At 45.5% G+C, this 24,070-nt stretch overlaps 2 protein-coding genes and 1 long non-coding RNA gene across 6 annotated transcripts in view; 1 reads left to right on the top strand and 2 right to left on the bottom strand.

Moving 5' to 3' along the window:
• The window catches only part of RTF2 (replication termination factor 2), a 41,670-nt gene that overhangs the window by 6,218 nt on the left and 11,382 nt on the right, over positions 1–24,070 (bottom strand). The window lies entirely within an intron of this gene.
• Positions 735–24,065, top strand: LOC309612955 (beta-1,3-galactosyl-O-glycosyl-glycoprotein beta-1,6-N-acetylglucosaminyltransferase 7). Of its 3 annotated transcripts, none has more exons than XM_082359314.1 (4): positions 735–4,293; positions 9,535–10,563; positions 11,503–11,598; positions 19,534–24,065. In XM_082359314.1, exons 1-4 carry the CDS (start codon positions 4,278–4,280, stop codon positions 19,593–19,595), a joined length of 1,203 nt encoding a protein of 400 aa, XP_082215440.1. In that variant the 5' UTR covers positions 735–4,277; the 3' UTR covers positions 19,596–24,065. The 3 variants fall into 3 exon arrangements, with proteins under 3 accessions (XP_082215440.1, XP_082215439.1, XP_082215438.1); XM_082359313.1 differs by lacking the exon at positions 19,534–24,065 and adding an exon at positions 15,282–17,101 and having other exon boundaries at positions 6,398–10,563; XM_082359312.1 differs by lacking the exon at positions 19,534–24,065 and adding an exon at positions 15,282–17,101.
• Positions 11,874–15,233, bottom strand: LOC309612985. The gene is made up of 2 exons (XR_014235454.1): positions 13,683–15,233; positions 11,874–13,380 (listed from the first exon to the last, which is right to left on the bottom strand). It is a non-coding gene; the product is annotated as an uncharacterized lncRNA (long non-coding RNA).

Here is a 24,070-nt window from a genome sequence, read left to right on the forward strand (position 1 = left end):
GAAAAAATTTTCCAGAAAGTTCTAAAAAGCAACACTTGAATACTATGTAAATAGTTGCCACGTACCACTGTAGGGCGCGGCAACTATTTACATAGACCACCAACTATTTACGTAACATTTACACTGTATTTACAACTATTTCCATAGCATTTACATTATATTAGGTATTATAAGTAACCTGAAGATGACTTAAAGTAAAAGGGAAGATGGGTGTCGGTTATATGCAAACGTTACACCATTTTATATAAGGGGCTTGAGCATCTGCGGATTTCAGTATATGCGGGAGTCCTGGGCCAATCCCCCCAGCCCCCCAACCGATAGGGAGGGATGACAGTACGCGCTGCTGCATTTTCCTCGCTGGGAGTCGTGCCCCCTCGTGGAAGGGAGAAAGCGTAAGGAAGCCTCACGCGGATTCCTCTAGACTCTGCCTGGGTCCCTGCCCCTTACCATCTGAGGGCTACACAGCCCTGCTGGGTCACTGGACAAACCTGGGCCGTGAGGACGGCTGTATACCGAGTCCACGCCCAGAATCTCTCTGACAGAAAACATTCTCAGCACAAGAAAAGCCACGCAACTGCTCTTTTTCTTGAAAGTTGACACCGCTTTCCCAGCACCTCCTAACACACAGAGGAGCCGGCCACCGTCTGCTGACTCTCCTTGGCCGCTGCCTTAGCTGGGTTACTTACTGGGGCTCTGTGGACAAAACCTACAGCTCTAGGTCAAAGTCAGAGAACAGAGATGCCGGGAGGCCAGGGGAGGGGAACGGCCCCTCTGCAGGGGACGGCTGCCTGGGAAGCCCCGGGCTGTGGGAGACCGGGGCAGAGCCTTCCCCTGGGGGCTGTCCTCCTTGGAGAGAGAAGGAAAAAGAATCTGCGGGAACAGAATCAGGTGGTAGATAAGGCCCCGTGGGGCTTGGGGCTGGGGCTCTGGCGTCAGTAACCCTCCTCAGCGCATCTGCTGCCCGGCTCCGTCACAGCCCTCGTCCTCCTCCCCCGCGGGCTTTCTGCACCTCTTTCCACCACTCTTGCTGCCCGGGTCTGGCCGATCGTGCCAGCGGTCCGCAGCCTCCTTCCCTGCACACGACTGTTTAGTTGTCTATGTGTGACGGTGGGCCCTGTCTTGTACCCGAGTTGTAGTCCTAGAGTTGAATCAGCTGCTAATAACAACACTGAGCCAGGAACCTTGCACATTAAAACTTGAGATATCTTGCTCTTTGTCTCCAAAATTCAAAAAATCCACTAATACCAAACCCACCCCTCAAGGCCTCAACTGCCTGGACCTGAGCGGGCAGCCCCTGGGGACGGCAGCACGTGGCCCTCCCTCCAGCTACAGGCCCCTCACTTGTTCTGGGGTCATGCCTGACCTCACTAGGCTTCTGCTGGAACCCAGGGCCCTACGTGGAGTGGCCCGTCCCTGGAGGCGAGTAAAACCAGGGCAGGAAGCAGGTTTCTGCCACGATGTCAGCTGCCAGACAGGGGCTCTCCTCCGTGGACTAAAGGGTGGGGGGGGGGCTTTAGAAAGGGATGGGGGCTGCTGCAAAGGCACAGCGGCCCAAAGGGACTGACCCTCTCTTTGCTTATAAAAGTAACAGGTACACAAAGTAGAAAACACCCGTATTTCCCATTTTTCTATGTGTACTGTTCCCATACAGGTGAAATCACATATTTATTTTCAGTTTTGCTTCCTTTTATTACTTGTACCTCAGATGTCCAAAAAAGGGGGGAAATGGCTAAATAAATCATAATACATTCCTAAAAAGGAAGAGTATATAGTTATTTTAGGTTTTCGACAACACAGAATATGCTCATTATAGGTTAAAAGGAAAAGCAGACTAGAAGTTGTATATTCACATGACCTCTGGATGTTAATTTTTCTTAAATATTGAAAAAAAAGGCCAGTAGGAAAGTGCTGAAGGAAACAGAATTAAGAGTAATATGCTACTATATCTGTATATTTATATCACAGACAAATGGAATAGTGGTTTCTCAATCTTTGTTCTTACAAATAATAATTGTGATGAACAACTGATTACATGCATCTTTGACCCCCAAATTCCACTTCTGAGACTTGGTTGTTCTCTATCACAGAACCCTGTTTCCTGCATTCATGGCTTATGATAAATGAATGTATGCCTGTATGTGTGTATTGACTTTTAAAATAGGGCCTCCCTCTGTCACTCTGTAATGTCCAAATGGGAAGGTTTTGTCTTTATCTTTCATGGTTGTAGCTGAGTCTTAAGCCCAGGGTCCTGCACACAGTGGATGCTCAGTAAATAATTGCTGAATGAAGGAATGAGAACATGACCTCAAGAAATATTTCAAACCAGGATGAAAGGGAGTGAAATTTTAAAGCCAAATAGCTCTCCTAGAAGGTCACATGAACTTTACACTCTTTACAACATGTGAGAATGCCCATCATACCACTTAAAGGAAGGAAAAAAAAACTTACGCTAATCTAAAAAGCAGAAGAAGACAGCTCCTTTTTGGCTTTGATTAAGAAACATAAAACACCCCACTGTATTCACAGCGCCTCTTTTGTAATTTACACGTCTACGCTCTATATCTGTTTTATTTATTAGGATTTTCATCTTTCAAAAATTTTAGTTGAATCACATCAGTATAATGAGCTGATACAGGGCTTCCCTGGTGGCGCAGTGGTTAAGAATCCGCATGCCAGTGCAGGGGACACAGGTTTGAGCCCTGGTCCAGCAAGATCCCACATGCCGTGGAGCAACTGAGCCCGTGCGCCACAACTAGTGAAGCCTGCGTGCCTAGAGCCCGTGCTCCGCAACAAGAGAAGCCACCGCAATGAGAGGCCTGCGCACCGTAACGAAGAGTAGCCCCCGCTCACCGAAACTAGAGAAAGCCCGCGTGCAGCAACGAAGACCCAATGCAGCCAAAAATAAATAAATTAAAAAAAAAAAAGAAGCTGATACATTAAGCCTGTGTTTTTGTCCATTTATTACAACACTCCGTTCAGCATGGTTGGTTTTACTCTGTGTCTCCCTTAGAGCTATGGGAGTATAAAGCTGCACGCAGGCAACTCTCCGCATCATTTTCTCAGGTTCTTCCACTGCTTTTGTCCAGGTTAAGCACGTGAGGTCCAGGTGAAATCCAGCGCTAGTCCTCTTCCCCTAGGGACGGGCCTGCCTGGCCAGTTCAGCAGCACTCACAGGACAATTTAAAACAAGCCCTCGGGGCTGGGGGCAGAGTTGGAGCCACACTTCACCAGCTGGCAGGGTGGCCTTTCCTTTCCTGACTCTCGTCTGATAAAAGTAGTCTCTCAACTCACAGAATGTGAACAACTCCACGCAGACATATACAGGGTCCCCCCACTAAAAGGTTGCGCGGATCTGTTTTTATATAAAAGGCACACATGTCACACGTGCAGCAAGGCTGCATCCCCCCTCAGATTAAAGAGACTAGGTTCTACCCGCCTAGTTAAGAAATCTTTCTAGGGCAACGGCAACATCTGTTCTGCAAAAGAGCAACAGGTATCTCGAGTCACTGCAGCAGGGGAAGAAAAGCTGAACTTGGCTGACTAAATAAAGAGCTCAGGTGTCTGGACACCTGAGCGGGTGACAGTCTCTACGGGGTGTGATTCACGTCTCTTGGCTTCACTATTCCCGACAGACACATCTGGGGTAAACCTAAAGAGAGGTCCAGCGAGCGGGAGGACCTTTTAAACCAGAAAAGGAAGGATGTTAGGAGGAAAAGTATCCATCGGAGGAGAATAACGAAAGGGAGTCGTTACTAACCATGCACAGACGGCCGCGGGAGGACAGGCACGGCAGGGCGCACCTGCCTCCCTGAAGTCAGGCCTCTGGAGAGCCACGCTGAAGCACTCCGAATGCTACTTAGGAATCAAATGAGATTTCTAAATGACTTTTATTTATCCCTTTAATGAAAAAGTGTCCGATAACCAAACTTGGCCTCCTACTTTTAAAAACACTTAAAGAATTTGACCCAGGACTGCCAGGATTTCATCCAGCTTTCAGAATCCAACAATTACCCTGTGCTGCCCTTCACCTGGGCTGGGTGTTTCCTGCTGTTTGTTTTGTAAGGCAGGGGACCAGCCCCTAAGAAATACACAGGTTCTATTTTCCAACCCATGCGTCAGGATCAACAAGAATAAAATCCTCCAGGGATGAAAGGGTAACAAAACCTGCCAAGCAACTCTGTTCATGTGATTTCAGCCGGAGCCACAGCAAGAGAAGCAACTGAAGGAAAAAAAAAAAGCCAGGCTGGGCGCGGACACGGCCAGGACCTCTACCCCACATGCGAGCCTCTCTCGGTAAGTGCTTCGTTAACTAGGCAGAGATCATGAATGGCACAGGCTGAGCAGGTCTTATAACTAAACTATGTTTTACTGTGCCTCCTCCATGGTTTTAAAATAGAACTATTGGAATATCAGTAATATTTTAAAATGCACAAGTAGCAGGCATCTTTTCCTCTCAAAAAACAGTCCTCTAATAAAAACGTTGTTTTTGTTGTGACTGTTTTAAATGGATATCCTAAAATGTAGTTTTCCCCTTCACATCAAAGTGGCTGAAGAGACGTATACACATTTTAGGAATAAGTATGTTGTGATTAAGACATCTATTTTACTGGACAGCTTTGACGGTCTGAATTCAAAATTAGTCTAACTACTATGATAAAGCTCAAATAGTTCAAGAAAAAACTGTTAACTTGTAGGGTGCTTTGGACATCATTCTGAGCCCAGAGACGACAAAAATAACACACAAAATTTTCATTGCTGCAGCTACAGTGACTTCTTTAGGACAAACATGCAGTAACCGGAGAGAGAACCAACATTCACAGTCTGAGGGTCTCGCTGCTCCGGGGGACTGGCGGTAGCCCCACCGGCTCAAGCACTGAGCACTGCCCCAGGCCAGGCTCAGCGGGAAACACTCAGCCATCTGCCCCACACCCCTAGCCCGCTGTCCTCATGAGGCAGGTACTATCATACACCCCCATCTGCCGTCCAGAAAATAAAGATTAAATTGTTTAATCTGGTTAAGCTAATGTTAATACTCTAAAACAGTAACAGTCTATAGAATATATGGCAAAATATTACAAGTTCATCTTTAAAGATGCCCATTTTCTATTTACTAACAGGAATTACCTTTAAAAAAAACACAAGGGACTTCCCTGGCAGCGCAGTGGTTAAGACTCTGCGCTCCCAATCCAGGGGGCCCGGGTTCGATCCCTGGTCAGGGAACTAGATCCCACATGCATGCCGCAGCTTAGAGTTCACATGCCACAACTAAGGAGCCCGCCTGCCGCAACTAAGACCCGGTGCAACCAAATTAAAAAAAAAACAAAAAACCCACAAAGTATAAAAGATTTAGCAAAATAATTAATTTATCCAGGATGTTGCCAACTCCCCCTGAAAAGCCTATATAACAAATTAAATCCCGTCATAACAAATTCAAAATGACTGCCCTTAACTGTTCTAGTGGCAACACATAGTACCAGACCCATATTGCTGACTTCTGTTCTTGGCTGTTAAGGCCTGCAGTAGGGGCGGTGGGAGAGGGGCACTACAGACAGATAAAGAAGGCAGAAAAGAAGAAGGAAAATATGCTCGCCGGCTCTCGTAATTAGGATAGTAATGTATTTTGAAACAACTCTTTGGAAATATTTTATACTTGGACAAAAACATAAATAAAAGGTAAAATAATTCCATTCTGAGAACTATAGCTGGAGATCATTTGTGATTTCCAGTACCACAAAAAGGAAAAAATTTTAACACCATCCTTAACCGTAACTTTGGTAATTACTGCTACTGAAAGATATTCTACAAAATCCCTTAGGTGTCATATGTCCTCAGTCAACTGAACGTGTAATCTTCAAAACATGATTCACTGTCTGGAAGCTATTTAATCCTACTGTACACTCTACATATTTTAATGATGCTACACACCAAAGGCTGCAGATATGAGGAACTAAAAGATCATCAAAATATCTAAGGCCCAGGAAAGATCACTTAAGGAATGACACTATATGAAAAAAGCCTTAAAATGTTCTCTCACGCACACAAAATAATAATTTTAGAGATCATCTGTGATTTCAGTAGTACATGAGGAAATAGAACACTGGAATGGTAAAATAATGGGTCTGGTTTGAACAAAGAACTTTTGTATCTGCTCCATGATATATAATGATAACTGCCACTCTTTCTGAAGTCTTTAAAATAAATAAATATTTAAACTTTTTGTGGAGGAAAAAAAATTGCTCAATAATCAGTAAGACTGCACTTTTATTTAATGGGCTGCATGTTCCTCTCACTTGGAAAATATCACTTACATTTCTTGGAAATTAATTTAGTGATAAAAAGGCACATGTTTAACAATTACAGTTTCATTATGACTACAAAAGCTGATTTCACATCATAGAAACAAAACAACAACAACAAATCACCAGGAACCGAAATGTCTGCAAAGCTGAAAACGATGCTCACCACGATTTAAAAAGGAAAAACTGCCAGGCCCTAAAGAGCTGATTCCTGTGGGAATTTTCACATTATCCACCAGATGCAGGTTAAAGCCACAGCAAGAACTACGTAAATTCAGCAGCAGCGGAGTCTCCAAAGCCTTCATTACAAGGCTGTCCTGACTACCTGCAAAAGCTTGTACTGAAACAACGAAAATAAAGCTGGTGACCCTTCCCACAACATGGCATTCTAGCCACACCGATTTCTAAATTTCAAAGTGAACCTGAGCCAAAAGGAAGATTTAACTGGGCAACTGTGAGCACTGCACTAACAGAACACGAGGCAGAAAGGCAGCAGATTAACCGTGACCAAGCTCCTGTGCCTGTCTCTCTACAAATAAGGGAGGGAAAGCACTTAGCCAACGTATTGCCCTGAAGGACAACGGACTACACATGGGACGTGTCTTCACTTAATTATCATAAAACACTGAAAATACCCAATCCCCTGGGCTCTGCCTGGGGTTTAGTCTGTCAGTGAAGTGGGGCTAAATAACATTTCTGTGATGAGACCAGCATATTTTACATTTTGATCATAAGCTTAAAAACAACAACCAAGACAACAAACCAAAAAAACCCCCAAACCCCCTTCCCATGCAAAAGCTAAACACAGGAGAAAATGTAACAAACTATGGTACATGTTTTACCTTTCACCAAAATTCTTAACAGAGAAGCAGTTAAAAGCTTTATTTTCATTTCAAGAAGGTATTTCCGTCCAACTGAATTTGTTTTTATGATACATGTTGTGTCTACTTTAGAGACCAGATATGAAATGTGTTAATTATAATGATGACTGTGCTTGTAAAAGGTATTATGTAATTTATAAAAATGTCTGTAAAATTATGCCATAATGTTTTATGCTTGGGGCAATCAACATTTACTGAACCAGAGTAAAACATAACCTGACATATTTGGGCAGTGGTTGTTCTATTTTTGAAGCATGATGGGTAAAAAGAAACTATACAATGAAAATAAATACATTTTTAAAATCCACAATCAGCATTTACAGTTTTTATGGGCTCACAGTTTAAGAACACAGGATAACTCAAAATGCTGCCTTGTTAATGCTTTATCCAAATGGCATTTGCAATAATGATGTGGAAAGGTAAGGGACTAATGTCAAATCTGAGATAAACACTGGTCAAAAGTAAATGGGTTTTTAGGGCTTCCCTGGTGGCGCAGTGGTTGAGAATCTGCCTGCCAATGCAGGGGACACGGGTTCGAGCCCTGGTCTGGGAAGATCCCACATGCCGCGGAGCAACTAAGCCCGTGAGCCACAATTGCTGAGCCTGCGCGTCTGGAGCCTGTGCTCCGCAACGGGAGAGGCCACGATAGTGAGAGGCCCGCGCACTGCGATGAAGAGTGGCCCCCACTTGCCGCAACTAGAGAAAGCCCTCACACAGAAACAAAGACCCAACACAGCCATAAATAAATAAAAAAATAAATAAAATGTAAAAAAAAAAAGTAAATGGGTTTTTAAAAACAGGAAGTAGGGGGACTTCCCTGGTGGTCCAGGGGTTAAGAATCCACCTTCCAATGCAGGCGACGCGAGTTTGATCCCTGGTCGGGGAACTAAGATCCCACACACTGTGGGGCAACTAAGCCTGCATGCTGCAACTACTGAGCCCATGGGCTACAACAGAGAGCCCACACGCCACAACTACAGAGCCCACGCACTCTGGAGCCCTCGTGCCACACCTAAGACCCGACACAGCCAAAAATAAAACAAATATTTTTTAAAAAATAGGAAGTAGGAACAAGCAATGATATGACTTTTTACAGAAACCTAGAGACAAAATTCATAAACAAGGGAAAAAACTACTAACAATATAGATATTTTACCTGATCAATTTTCTTCCCTAAATTCCAAAGGATGGTCTTTGCATGCCAATAACAATTAATTAATTAAAATACTTATTCATGAATCTCTGTAGAGTTCAAGAGAGGAAATTAAATTATTATCAAATAATTTTATTAGATAAAGATATCTTGTTTTTAATCACTGAAGCCTTCTCTAAAAACAATTCATAAACTCATTTCAGCAAGCTGAATTATGTGATCACAAAATTTCTCTTGATTTGTTGTTTTCTTTATTGGAAAGATATATTCTCATAACATGATACAGAATAATGGCATAAGATAAATTCTGAATAATGCAGAACAGGACAGTATCTATGTCCAAAATAAATATTTGAGATTTTTATCTGCCAAGATAAGGGCAATAACACATGAAAATACAGTCAATATCATTAGTCATCAGGGAAATGCAAAGTTAAACCACAATGAATTACCACTACGCACCTATTAGACTGGTTAAAGTTTTTTAAATTGACCATCCCCAGTGCTGGTGAGGCTGTACAGTAAATGGAGCTCTCGTACACTGCTGGTGGGAATGTAAAACGGCACACCCGCTTTGGGAAAAAACCTGGCAATTTCTTAAGAAGTTAAACATACACCTGTATGCCAGCCAGCCACTTCACTCTTATTTACCCCAGAGACACAAAAACGTAGGTCTGCACAAAGACTCGTGCACAAAATGCTTTCAGCATCTTGTAATATCCTAAAACTAGAAGCAACTTCAGTGTCCTTCAACAGATGAACAGATAGACAGATTGCGGCTCGTCCATTTGATGGAATACTGCTCGGCAATAAAAAGGGGAAAATGGTGATAAATGCAGTGACGTGGATGACATCTTAAACTCATTATCCTAAGTGACAAAAAATCCAGGCAAAAAAGTACATACGTATAACTTTGCTTATATAAAACTGTAGAATATGCCAACTAGTCTACAGTGACAAGAGCCTATGAGTGATTGCCCAGAGACAATGGTGGAAGGAGGATGGAGTAAAAGGGGCCCAAGAAAACTTTTAGGGGTAAAAGAAATGATTGTTATCATGACTGTGGTGACAGTTTCATGAGTATACACATATATAAAAACTGATCAAATTATACACTTTAAATACATGTACGCCAATAGAGTTAGTGGGGGCGGGGGGGGAATAGAGTTAACAACACCCTAAATTCTGCCTGTTGTTCTTTTAGGAAGCTTAGAGGAAAACATTTCAAACCACGGTAATAAGAAGGCGACTGGAGCTCAAAACATGAGCCAGCTGCGAGCCACAAAGCCAAGTCTTCTCGTGTGCGTAGCCATTTGCATCTTTATTTTTCTTTATTTAAGGAATCCAACTTCTGAGGAACCAGAGGAGGAACCCACCTACCCAGCAGTAGTGGAATGTGGCTTTTATCCAGATGAACTGTGTTCGGCTTTGTTTGAAGGGAAAGAGGTGGCTCCCCAAATTGCAAAATTCTGTAAAAACCCTCATGGATCTGAAATACTTGCTCATTTACACAGACCAGGAAATTGTTCCAGGATATCCCAGGAGTTGCATTTCATAACCAGACCCCTGTCTGCAGAAGAGGGCACCTTCCCTTTGGCATATATTATAACTATTCATAAGGAGCTGGCTATGTTTGTGCAGCTTCTCAGAGCTATTTATGTGCCTCAAAATGTTTACTGTATTCATGTTGATGAAAAGGCCCCCAAGAAGTATAAGACTGCTGTGCAATCCCTGGTTAATTGTTTTGAAAATATTTTTATTTCATCAATGAGAGAGAAAATGGCTTACAGTGGCTTTAGGAGACTACAGGCAGATATTAATTGTATGAAAGATCTAGTCCATTCCAAATTTCAATGGAACTATGTCATTAATCTTTGTGGACAGGATTTTCCAATCAAAACTAACAAGGAAATCATACACTACATCAGAAGCAAATGGAATGATAAAAATATCACTCCTGGGGTAATCCAGCCACCAAACATTAAATCTAAGACAAGTCAAAGCCATCCCAAATTCACCCCTGAAGAAGATATCTATGTATCTCCAAATGAAAGATTCAAAGATGAACCACCCCATAACTTAACAATTTATTTTGGAAGTGCTTACTATGTACTAACAAGGAAGTTTGTAGAGTTTGTACTAACAGACACCCGCGCAAAAGACATGCTTCGGTGGTCTAAAGACATCCATGGCCCAGAGCGACATTACTGGGTAACTCTGAACCGACTGAAAGGTAAGAACAATCCAGCAAAACAGTGTCTGTTCAGGCCAGAGGCAACAACAGGAGAAGTGTATCCTTAACTGAAGATTCTTTCTATTTCAGCTCTGTGGCTTGGTAAACAGCTCTACATTCTGTAAGACCGTCCACTTGGGTAGTCCAGGAGGGTCTTCGCTTTCAGGGATCTGAGGTTTGCGGAGAGAGCGCCAGGTTCCCAAATCAGGCTGGCTGCTTTTGCCCCCTCTCCAGAAGCAAGCACCAGCATTGCACGTCTCCTCAAATAGAGCCTTCTGAAAATTCTGAGCACAGATCTCTGGAAAGTTCTTCCTTTCTTCCTTCACTTATTAGATACTGCTGGATACCTACTAGTGCCAGGTATCGTGCTAGGGGCTTGTTAAGAATGGAAAATATTAAAACTAGCAATTTTGTTTGTGGCTAACATGATACTTCAGATAGGTTTTCTTAGAGGTAGAGGGAAATCTGATGCCCTCCTTTAAATGGGCCTATTTGCTCTTTCTGTGAAGCTGATTGGCTCTTATTGCGAATGTGGCTTCAAGCTTGAACAGCTAAGCGAATCAGTCAGTCCAGGCGACAGTGCAAACAATGAAATCCAGCAGAAATGGGTTAGGAGCTTTTTAAAACCTCTCATATCCACTGAAAATCCTTTCAAATCACCCCCAGAGAGCTGTTGCGGAGAAAACGCGATCCAAAGAGACCCAACATAACATGCTGTCAATACTAGGTGAGTTGCTAGGGATGGAGGAAGGGATGAAAAGTGAAATCTAAGCACAAAGACGCAATACAGGACCTTGCTCCACCCTGATACTACCACCGGTGCAGCACACACCCAGCCCCCAGAAGCGTTAGCCTTTCATCAGATGAGAACATGCATTCTGAATGAGGCTGGGCTTTCCCTCATCTGCTCACTGCATGCCTGCATGTCCTTTCCCTTAGATGCTCCAGGTTCCACCCCAAACACTGGCTGGGAAGGAAACATTCGAGCCATTAAATGGAAAAACAAGGAGGGAACTGTTCATGATGGCTGCAAAGGTAAAAACAAAACCCAAGGGGGTTCCCTGGTGGCCTAGTGGTTAGGATTCTGGGCTTTCACTGCCGCGGCCCGGGTTCAATACCTGGTCTGGGAACTGAGATCCTGCAGGCAGGGCAGCGTGGCCAAAACAAAAACAAAAACAAAACCCAAGCCACAAACCGCGTTCAAATTTTATAAAAACTGTACAACTGCTGCCTCGAAAACAGTGGGAGAAGACTGACGGTCATGTTTACTGCAATCTGGAAGAATTAGTGATGATCCAACTAGCACGGTGTCAATTTTTTAAAAACTTTTCTTTTAATTATAATATCCAGACAGAGAAGTAGACAAATTCTAAGTATTTGGGCTGATAAATTTTCACAAAGTGAACACACAACAGGGCTGCAACTTTTAAAGTTTTCAGATAAAAACACATGCGCTATCTGGCTTTTCCCACCTGCTCCTAACATTCATTTAAAATGAGCTCTCTGTCTCCCTGGGTCTCTTTACGAGAACAGATGCTTGAATAGCACAGGTACATGCTCCTCGGTGGGGTCAGCCAGCTGCCCCCCATACTTCTTACGCAGTTCTTGCTGAAAAAAGGTCTCTTTGCTTTGCCCTCAGGAGATTCTCCCTGAGGGACAGTAAATTCTTTTGCCCCTTTGTCTTGTGTGCCAGAGGTTTTAGTGGCCAGGGCAGTACACGAAAGCCAGATCTGGGGTGGAGGAGACCACGTCTCTGTTCTGTGGAGTCTGGAAGAGAACTAGCTGGCTGCAGAGCGGCTCTCAGGCGCGTCGGTTCAGGGGAAACACCTCCGGAGTCGAAGAGCTAGAACTTGGCTCCTGGGAAGTTATCCGTGCCTCCTCTCTGGGGCTGGCTCTCCGCAGCCCCGAACCCCCAGGCTGAGCAGACAGTCTCAGGGAGGAAACGGTGGATGAGACACAATTCACAGCATGATACGGACGAGTCCAGTAGAAAGATGGCAAGTCCTCTGGTGTACTCCGGGGAAGGAAAACAGGGCGTGCTTGACGTCTCTGGGGCCACAGCTGGTGGTGGACAGAGGACGCGGGAAGACTGGAGCAAAGCCGTGCGTGAAGGCGGCTCCAGCAGAGCACGAGCTCCCCAGGGATACCTGGGCCCTGCACTGTCTGTCTACAAGCAGCTCCCTAACCACCTCGGGAGCTACTGCAGAGATACATAACCTATTTTCACAAGGCATCCGGGTACAGTCCTCGGGTCTGAATACAGTATATCAGATAATGCAAAATAAACTAGGTTCGCCCAGTTTCCAAGCTGATTTAAAGACTGACCTAAAAGAAACAGGTTGTGGACAAACAAAAAATGGAAAATCTAATACCAGAACAGTTCAAAGACAAACAATTCCCGCTGCCATGTGCACAGCCATCCTCCTGACGGGTACCAGGTCAGAAGGACTGGAATAATTTTCTAGTATTTTTTAAAAGGTAGATATGATTCAGCTAGGGGGATAGTCACATAGAAAGAAGGTGACAGTTAAACGACAGGCTAACAAACAACCTTGGCCTTTCTTCAGACAGTAAGTGGCTCACTGTCATTACACACGGGTTGACAGGACTGGCGGATAAATGCTCAGAAAAGGAGAGGCTCAGATTCTTCCTGAAAAAGTGATTCACCAATGGTATATAAGATGTCACGAAGGGTTGTGGCTGTCAATGATAAAGTAATGATTCCAAATTCTTAGAGTAGCAAAATCTGAGTATTTTAATAATGTTTGCAAAACAACCTAGTCACTGCGAGTCTTAACAAGAATCATTATTCCTGGGCTTCCCTGGTGGCGCAGTGGTTGAGAGTCTGCCTGCTAATGCAGGGGACACGGGTTCGAGCCCTGGTCTGGGAAGATCCCACATGCCGCGGAGCGGCTGGGCCCGTGAGCCATAGTTGCTGAGCCTGCGCGTCTGGAGCCTGTGCTCCGCAGCGGGAGAGGCCACGATGGTGAGAGGCCCGCGCACCGCGATGAGGAGTGGCCCCCGCTTGCCGCAACTGGACAAAGCCCTCGCACAGAAACGGAGACCCAACACAGTCATAAATAAATAAATAAATAAATAAAAGAATCATTATTCCCTACAAGTAAACACTTCAGAAAGTTCTTGCCATCACTAGCTTCACTGTGCAAATGGTTCTACTAGCAAAGCAGTACAGGGCCAACCCCGGCCAGCATTCAGTCAGTCCCAACTTAGGCCAAGCACTGTTGTAGGGTCTGTGGTAAACCCTTCTGGAACCCGGCTCTGGGCCTGCCGTCGATGCTCACAGCGATCTGCAGGTAGAAACTATCATTACGCACACTCTACAGACGAGGAACCGCAGACTCAGAGAAGTGAGGTCACTCCCAGAGTCACAGGATGGGGCACAGGCAGCGGCAGAGCTGGGTCTCAAACCAGCTGCGGCTGCCTGATGCCGTGCCACTGGGGGAGCATATGGCCCAGCTCTGCGGCATACACGGCAGGGCCATCCCATTACTATCAGCAACGAAGAGTTTGGTGATTTTTAATCACCAAGACAGCATTAACGCAACTCTGACAAAGTCCCATTTATTTGTGTTCCCTTCCAGTTCATACGTACATAAACTATAGAGTATGCAGTTACGATCAAGGTGCAGTTGATTCCTCTTTCACTATGTCCTAAGCTCTTCATGCTATCTTCATATTTACACTTTCAACTGGTTAAATGTAATACTATTGAGATTCTGTGACACTGCACCAAGAGTCTATCAGTTAAAAAGATTCTGATCATGATAACAGCTTTCACGTATACAATGCTCACCATGGGCCAGTTCTAGGCCCTTCACTACACGAATGCACGCTTAGCAGGGAAAAGATCCCTTTTGATTTTTTTCAGTCTTACAAACAACACTGGACATTTCTGTGCATGCAGTTCCAACCCTTTTAAATAATATTTCCTTAAGACAGGTTTCTGGAAGTAGGATTACAGCATCAGCAGGGGGGGGAGAGAGCATGGTAGCACTGAGCAGAGAAAAGAGCAAGGTCTCCAAAATGAACAGAAATTTCCCTTACACGCAAACTAAGCACTCCTGCCTCTGCAAACCGAAGGTGATGACAGAAACCACCTCCCACTGTTGGTGGGAGGATTAAAATAGAGTAGGAAGAGCCAAACACAGTGTCAGACCCATAAAACGCGCTACTGAGTTCACCTCGAAGGAGTCCAATCAGTACTGGATTCGAACTAGAATTCCAATTTTAATTACTTCTATTTATATCAAACTCACTCTGCAAAACCAATAGAAGGCTGAAGCAATGACTTATTAAAACCAACACAACTCTTATGAACTACCCACAACCGAGGAAAATACTTGAAAAGTTCATGGCACTTAAAACAGCAGCTATCAGAATTTAGGTGTTATCTGGCAAACGATGGCTGTTACTTCTCCCTCGTGCTCATGACTAGCTAAAATTCTACAGTATTCACCTAAAGTAGCCATTAAACATTTCAGAAATCACTAACCAAACGAATGAAAGCTTCCCTTCCATCATGAATTCAAAATTCAACATAAAAGCCCCTGTCAAAGCGATCATGGAAACCCCGTTTAATCTGAACTGGCACGAAGCAGAGAGGCCTTACAGATGACCTTAGAAGTGCGTCACTTTTCCACGTGGATGTAAACTGATGAGGAAACAAAGCCAGCTAAGTTTCTGTGTTCCCTTTGCAGGTCGCTATGTCCAGGACGCCTGTGTGTATGGACCAGGAGACTTGCCCTGGATCATTCAATCACCTTCTTTGTTTGCCAACCAATTTGACTCGACTGAGCCTCTTGTGGTCTCGTGCTTGGAGCGGTGGCACAGACTTAAAGTTCTAGGGCAGGCGGAGGTCCCTGTGGAACCACACTGGCATTTCCAACAGGAGAGTCATTTTAATATGAAATTGAACCGCTGAGCTGGAAGTTATAGAGAATGTTTGCTTTCTTACTGGTATAATTCTGTTTCCCTGACTTGAAATCAGAGAACGCTCAACCAAAAAGAATGGGAAAATAATTCCTTGACACAAGTTAGTCCTGAAATGAGTTTAGAAACGTGCTACCAACAAGACTCTGCTATTGATTATAGGCCACTCTACGGCTTTGAGAAAGAAATCACAAGAGAAAAAATAACTCCAAGTCCCACTGGTGACTGGGTAAGTGACCTGGAGGCTCGACTGCCTCACGTAACAGCTGCTGAAAATCAAAGTCCCCCAAACACTTAGATCCAGGCTCAGGTTAGAATAAGAACATATCCTGTCTTAAAGATATACCACTGTGGATGAGATTCTAAAAAAGAACAAACTCCCACAGAAAATGGGAGAAAATATGCTTATCTCTAACAGTCCTCTCTGGCTGGGAACAATGTAACTTTGTTCCCGAAATCCTAGAAAAACATGGAAGAGTCTATTTCCTTTGGGTAAAATAAAATTCTGGAGTTGAAACACAACTTCCTACAAAGGCCGTCCGCAGCTGTGAGTAGTCTATGTCTGCACAGTCTGATACCAGACACAACCACGGGGAGAGCTGGGCATCTGAAACGTGGCTGCAGTGGCTGATTAAGTGAACCTTAACTTTTAAAATTTTAATTAACTGAAATCTAAATAGTCACATGTGGCTGCTGATTACCATACAGAACAGCACAGGTCAAAGGCATGAATGGTCTGAATTCTCTCTACTCACAGATTCAGGTCTGCCAAAAGTCCACGAATCTTTGCTGTTCTGTCGAGGACTTTTAATATACTCTCTTTCTAAAAAAGAGCTCACGGCGTCATACAAGGCTGGAAATATACAACTATTAAATAGCACAACTTAAAACAACTAAAATAAAGGAAAAGCAGGAACCACAGGAGAGGACACTAAAGAAATAAATGTATAATTCAAGGGCGAAGTATAACCCCTCAGTGAACTGACGCTTCCCAAACAGAGAAATGAAATGAAATCCACTCAATGAAAATAGCCCTTGAAAAGCATGAAAACTACATAGAAGGAAAAGAGGCTCTGAAAGCACAGCCCACAAATCAAACCCGAGCTAACCACGGCATATTCAAATCTCTGTTTAAACAAATATTTCTTCCCCAAAGATACGTAATCCCAGGGAGAACACACAGTAGAGGGTTAAGACCGCCAGAGGAGGGCGTGAGAGCCCCAGACAGCTCGGGGCAGCCTCCCCGCTCACAGGCGGACACACAGCTCATGGCCATGTTCCCACTGGCTGTTCCGAAAGCTCAGGTTCACCACAATCATGTCCCTTACGTTTCATCACAACTCATTTGCAAGTAAGTGCATACCCCATTACATTTTTTAAATTAAATAAAATAAAAAATAAAAGAGAAGCTTAAATCTTTTCAAGTTACTTAAAAGATGAGCCTTCCTTCATCTCATTTCAACGTCAACTCATAGAACCCAAATTCAAACACACACCTGCCCTCAGAGGGCTCAAACATTATACTGGAAGAAGTCACCTCAATGAATCCTTTCAGTAACAGTGAGATAAAATAAAAATAATAAAATAACTTAAAGGCACGGTGGAATGAAGCAGCATGAGGTTCAGGGAAGCACAAGCTGGGTTTCAGTGCAGCGTCAGGGGACAGGCCAGGGACGCCAAGGTAAAGCAGCAGCCTCCGTGGGCATCAGAACCAGCACGAAGCCGCTGCTCTACCCTGACTCAGCCTCTGACTGTACTCACTCATAAAGTAAAAGAACAAAATTAAATCATATGTAAAACATGTCTGAAATACATTGCTACAGACTGCAACTTAAAGGCAATCTTGAGGTTAACAGGGGTCTTGAGATGATTTCTCTAACTTTCTGGGGAACAGAACCTTCTTGCTAACATGCAAGTCTACTGTTCAATTTTTCTATTGTATTTTTCTTTCATGTAGAAGTTTACGGCTGCCTGTGCTGTATATGATTTCTTGAGGCTTAATATTCACAAAGACCATAAAGACAGTAGAAAGGAAAAGCCTGAAGGAGGCTGGGCCCGAAAAGCAGAATTTGCCAACCGCTTTTGAAGAGACCCCCTTCCTTAACCTATTTTCTCCCCTTTCCACTCCAACCCCTCCATGATAAGTACTCAAAACAAACAAACAAAAAAAAGGTATACGAGTGTAAATTTTTGTTTCACTTCTGACCTTAAAACATCCCCACACCACACTCACCCGTCACAAAGCCTAAATAAATGAAGCCAGAAGGCTAGCAAGTCAAATACTGCTGCCCACACCTCTAACACCCAGATCAGCTTCTCAAGCTTTACTGTGCGTACAAATGCCCTGGGGCTCTTGTTAAAATTCGGTTTCTGATTCTGCAGGTCTGGGGAGGGGCCTGGGAGCCTGCATTTCTTAAAAAACAAAAATTTAAAAAAACCCCAGGCGGTGTCAATATTTGCAGGACCATGGACCATGTTTTGAGTAACAACACATCATTTATTTTGCAACCTGTGATTACTCCAGTGTGCTTCCTCTTATTACAAGAAGGGAAGAAGACAGTGGGGAATACAACTAATTTTTCGGCTAGTGCTTTGTGACAGTGAAAACAAAGAAACCTAGCAACTACGTCTCTTTGGACTCTGTTTACTGAAATCAAGGGTGCACACCATGTGTTTTAAACACAGAACCAGAGCTACTTCAAACCCTGGAGTCTCTTCTAGTGACCTGAAAAGCCAGAAGTCGATGGAACTACACAGGGAGAAGCAGAGAATGTGCACACCCTTGGTATCACGGAGGCTCCTGACACTATTCGTTTTTTTTTTTTTAAATATCACATTCGATCGTGTTTGTTTACTTGTTTATTCCTTTCTGGGGAAGGTGTCTTCCTTTTTTTTTTTTTCCTTTGGCCGTGCCGCGCAGCATGCAGGATCTTAGTTCCCTGACCAGGGATTGAACCCGTGCCCCTTGCAGTGGAAGCGCGGAGTCTTAACCACTAGACCGCCAGGGAAGTCCCTGACACTGTTCTTATGATGCTGGTTCCTCTAAATTTCAGACATTACCTAAAACATGAAAATATTTGCTTTAGACTTTGACACTGTGGCCTTATCTTCCATCGTTCACATTTTCACGATGCACTACAGCTCCTGAAACTGCGCCAACACTCTTCCTTTTGCTAGTTTGGCAGAAGTGGCTCCTGTTCACCTCTTCTTCCTGGGCGTCCAGCTGGACTACAATCCCCAGGCTCCTGCATGTAGCTGTGGTCACGTGACTGAGTTCTGGCCAATGGAATGTGAGCAGAAGCATTAAGTAGGCCTGGCCCATAAAAACCTCCTAAGCTAGATGCTTCCTTCTCTGTCCCCATCAGCCAACCGAACGGAGAATACTCTAAACACCAGAGGAGGTCAGACCTACAGGACAGAAGAAGCCTGAGTCCTTGAGTTTCCCTTAAAAGAAAGCTGCCTAACCAGGAGCTCTCACCGTATTAGCCACTGGAATTGGGGGGCTGTTTGTTACAGGACGTAGCCAACCTTGACTGATATACTTAGTATCACTAAACTTTAGAGACTTGAACTTAGAAGTACGAGCTTGATTCCTAACGACAGTATACGAATTTGTCATTTGATTTTTTTCTTCATTTAAAAATGTCATTGTGGGGCTTCCCTGGTGGCGCAGTGGTTGAGAATCTGCCTGCTAATGCAGGGGACACGGGTTCGAGCCCTGGTCTGGGAAGATCCCACATGCCGCGGAGCAACTAGGCCCGTGAGCCACAACTACTGAGCCTGCGCGTCTGGAGCCTGTGCTCCGCAACAAGAGAGGCCGCGATAGTGAGAGGCCCACGCACTGCGATGAAGAGTGGCCCCCACTTGCCGCAACTAGAGAAAGCCCTCGCACAGAAACGAAGACCCAACATAGCCAAAAATAAATTAATTAATTAAAAAAAAAAAAGTCATTGTTTGGCATTTGGGTCTAAAAGGAAAGCGTCCAAGACTTTACTACAATTCCTTTGTTTTACATACTAGAATCTGAAGCCCAGAGACGTGAAGTGGTTTATGCTCCCAAGCCAGCCCGTGCTGGTGTGTGAACCGATACTGGTATGTATCAGGCTCTCAATGTCGGTCGTGTGAGTGCCCGAATGAATGACTCCCACTCAACTGTGCCACTGGCTGACTGTCCCATGCTCTGATTTTCTACATTGTGTAGTGTTATCAGTGGAATTATGCTTCCCCCCCGCCGGCAAATGTTGAGGTCCTAATCCCCAGTATGTTAGAATGTCACCTTCTGCAGATGCAATTAGTTAAGGTGCAGTCACTAGCGTGGGCCCTAATCCAACCCGACTGGTGTCCTTATAAAAAGGGGAAATTTGGACACGGGGACAAACTCCACAGAGGGAAGACCATATGAACAGACACAGGGAGAAGCGGCCATCGACAACTCAGGGAGACAGGTCTGGAACAGATCCTCCCCTCACTGCCCTCAGCAAGAACCAACCCAGCCAACATTGCGACTGCAGACTTCTAGCCTCCAGAACTGTAAGAAAATAAATTTCTGTGACGTCACCCAGTTTGTGGTACCTTGTTATGGCAGCCCTAGCAAACTAATACGCAGAGTATTCAATCTAGCTACATATGCAAAGGCAATTTTTAAGGCGATTATACAAGTGAAAAGAGTAAGATACTACTCTTCTGACAACAGATTTATTTTTAAGAGAATTTTGTCCCTGAGGTGTTCCTGGATTCCAGCCAGGGTCCTGTCTTGACGGCGGGTGGTCTCAACAGCCCTGGCTGCCCCCGTTAGGAGACTGGAGGAGCCAGTGTCCGGTCCTTATCTGGTCTCGGCTTCTTGTGCAATCCTGATGCAGCTGCTTCCCCTTTCCTCCTACTTCCTTCCTTTCCCTTGAAGTGCTCTACGTAGACTTTCAGAAGTTTACTAGCACTTTGTTCCCAGACACCAACAAAATGATTTCAGAGTTCCCTTGTAATGTTGCATTTCCATGAAATAAAATCAACTTCTCTGCAGAGCTGTGAGCAGACACTCCTATTCTGCTGCAAGTCTGTCAAGATGGTTATGGATGTCTGAGGTCAGCCAATGAAGAGGACAACTGCATACCAATCTAAGAGACAGTTATCCCTGTGGGTCGGGGAAAGAAGCCTGACTGCTTTCGATCCCTGAGTCCCCCAAACCTGCCCGCCCCTTAGAATTATTCTGGGAGCTTATATAAAAGTGGAACTCCACGCGGGCTCCACATTAACCCTGAAGATTCTCACGTGGGGTCTGAGGTGGGGAGTGGGAACTCAGCAAACCACTGTGGTGATTCTGCAGTGCAGCCTGGGTTGGGAACCACTGATCCAGGACATTTGGCTGCTTTAATAAATTTCAGCTTCACTTCCCACCTTCTCATATTTATATTCTTTCAAGTAAACTTCCTGAGTGCACCTGCGAATGTGTCTAACACTCAGACAACGCCTCACGCACTATTTGTGAAAACACACACGCACTTGGACACAGAGCAAATGCGAGCGAGGTTCCTTTCCTGCTCGCAGGAAGCCCAGGCCAGCTGAGCTCCCCCTCCTTCACGAGACTTCTCTCTCAGGCTCCTTTTCCTCACCTGCTGTCAGATTCTTGCTCTTGTTCAGTCTCTTCCCTCTGCCCATACTGCACAGACCTACACACCGCTGCTCCCAAGGCACTCTGCTGCTGCTAAGGCATGAGGGGCCGCGCGCTGCACGCCCCCGGAGCTGCTCCTCTGCCTGGCACTCAGAGTTCCCGCCACCGGTCTGACTCACGTCTCTGGCCTCTCCCTGCTCCTGAGCGGCTGGGGCAGGACTACACCTTGAGGCCCCACCTTCACAGGCTGCCCGGCACTTCCTCCCCCGAGTGTGACAGCTGCTCTCCTCTCCCACGCATTCCCTCTGCCCACAGCGCGCCCACCATCACCAACAAGGGCGTCTCTCAAACTTCAGGCGTTCCCCTGCCTAAGGTACCGTCAGTATCTTAATATTTTTCTTTAAATCTACCCATTGTTTTTACTTAAATTTACCTTAAATGTTGACTTTATATTCATACCATATGTATAGAAATAGTACCCCTTGCCATAAATGTAAAGAAAGCATAAAACTGCAGAGAACACAAACAAGTCTCTCGAGGCCCTGCCTGCCAAAGCTCTGAGCGTTAAGGTGTGCTCTCTCTTGGGAGCTCAGTGAGATGCATTAACACTATCCCAGGACCAAATGGAGACTTTCTCCGCAAGGCAGGCAGGCACACGGGCAGAAGGTGTGCCAGAATGGGAGCTACCGTCCTGCTGTGCAATGTCTCACAGGGACGTCTGGGGTCCTGTCTGTGGACCCCTCACACCAGCTCACCTACGCCAGCAGCCGTGTCCCACTCTCTGGGAAAGCCTGACCTGTGAGAACATGCTCTGCCTTCAAGGCCTAGAACAAATGTCTCCTCCCATAAAGCCATTTCTCACCAGCACAGCCAGAAAGTTCTCTGGCCCTTCAACTCCAGTAACATCCTTACATCCACTTGGCAACTGGCCTCAAAAAACAAAGCAGAATATGATTTTTCATGTAACCTGATTCCTGCACGACTGCAGTCTCCTTGAGCACAGGGACTGATTCCTTCACGTCCTATCCTCCCTGGGAACACCTGTAACATCGTCTTGAACACAGGAGACATAATAAATACTGGACAATAAATGACATGAATCAATTCCTGAATGCATTCTTTGAATTTCTCTTTTTTTGGCAAAAGCTTCATGAGACAGATTCCAAATTCTATGATGGCTTGATCTGTAATCACCCCAAACTGGAAACAACTCCACGCCCCTCCCTGACTTCTTCACTACCAATCACCTTTGGTCTGCCTTTGAGTCTCAAATAAATGGAATCACATTTGAGCGTATCCTCCTCCACGTCTGACTTCTTTACAGAGAAATCATTCTGAAACTAAAGTACATCCGGCCTGGCCGAAAGCTGCCCCCAGCTTCCCACCGCTCTTAGGGTAAAACCCACAAGCCCCAGCGCGGCCACCTGGGCCCTACAGAAGGTGGCCCCTGCCTGACCCTCGACCTCATCTACTTCTCTCCCGTCCCCACCCTCCACTGCACTTTCTGTTCCTTGAACTAGCGAAGTCCTCCGTCACTTCTGAGCTTTGGCTCAGACCTTGCTTGGCTGGCTCCTGCTCACCCTCAGGTCTTAGCTCAAACCTCCAGAGGTGCCTCTGCTGACCACCACTGAGGAGGCCTCTCTCCCTCCGGTACCTCACCCGCTGCGTTTCCTTCCTGGCAGCTGTCACAATCGGTCCTGCCTTGCTCGGTTACCTGAGTGTCTCTCTCTCCACCTGGAATGCGGGTTCCATGAAGGCAGGGACTGGATCAATCTTATCTACAATGTACGCCACCCCACATGCCTAGGACGGGGCTGGCCCATGACAGCGGTTCCACGATAGCTACTGGATCAAAGAATAATTCACAACAGGGATAAACAGTACCGGACGCCTAAGGAAGTCCAAGCAGAATTAATGTGGGTGAAAGTGCAGCCAGGAGTCACCGGTGTCCATGACATTAAAGTAAATGCCAGGCTCTCCACAGACCGGCAGAACACCCAGACACAGATGTCCTGGGCTGCAGCAGCAACCCCGTGAGGGCGAAGTCCTCCGCACCTCCCTCACGTGAGCTGGGCAGGGGCGCCCTCACGTGATGGGTTTGCTCACCCCCGGGGGCGTCTACTGAGGACGTGCGACCTGCCCCGGGGAGAACAAGGCCGGCGGGGTGAAGAGGTGGACGAGCTTTGCCCTCGCTCTCAAACACTCACAGGCAGAGCACAGGGGATCACGAGGGCAGCGAAGATACACCACGTGAGGCTATAATGATGGATACACGTCATTATACACTTGTCCAAGCCCACAGAATGTACAGCCCCACGAGTGAACCCTAATGTAAAGGGGATGTGGGTGATGATGGAGTGTCAACGTAGGCTCACTACCTGGAACGAGTACACCGCTCTCGGGGGGATGCTGATAATGGGGGAGGCACGCGTGAGGGTAGAGGGGAAACCCCTTACTTTCCTCTTAATTTTGCTGTGCACCTAAAGCTGCTCAAAAAAAAATAAAGTCTTAAAAAAAAAAAAAAAGAGTTAGAAGAAGAAACCCTCATGGTCCAGCAGGGAAAGCACCACCTAACTAGCAATTACACTGTGGTGAGATCAGTGGGATAATAAGGTGCCCAGGGAGCAGGGAAGGAGACTGAGCGACAAGGTTCACACAGAAAGCAATGGCTCCGGAACTAAGGTTCGGCGAGCAGGACCCCTCCCGCTGGCAGGTCACGGTGGACGATGGCACAGGAGAGGACAAGCGGGCAGGGACACGTCACAAGAGGTGGTCTGAGTCTCTACTTCCGGCAAGGACAGGAGTAGAAAGGTTTTAAGCAGAGAAGCAACTAATTAGATCCATGTTTCAGAAAGAATTGAAAGATGCTGAAATGACACATGGAGGGGGGACCCCAAACCATCTGATTTCTTCAGCTACTGGGAAGGAACAAATGATGCATGTCAACAACTC

This window comes from Balaenoptera borealis, assembly GCF_965194805.1.
Source record: "Balaenoptera borealis genome assembly, chromosome: 16".
Lineage (NCBI taxonomy): Eukaryota > Metazoa > Chordata > Mammalia > Artiodactyla > Balaenopteridae > Balaenoptera > Balaenoptera borealis.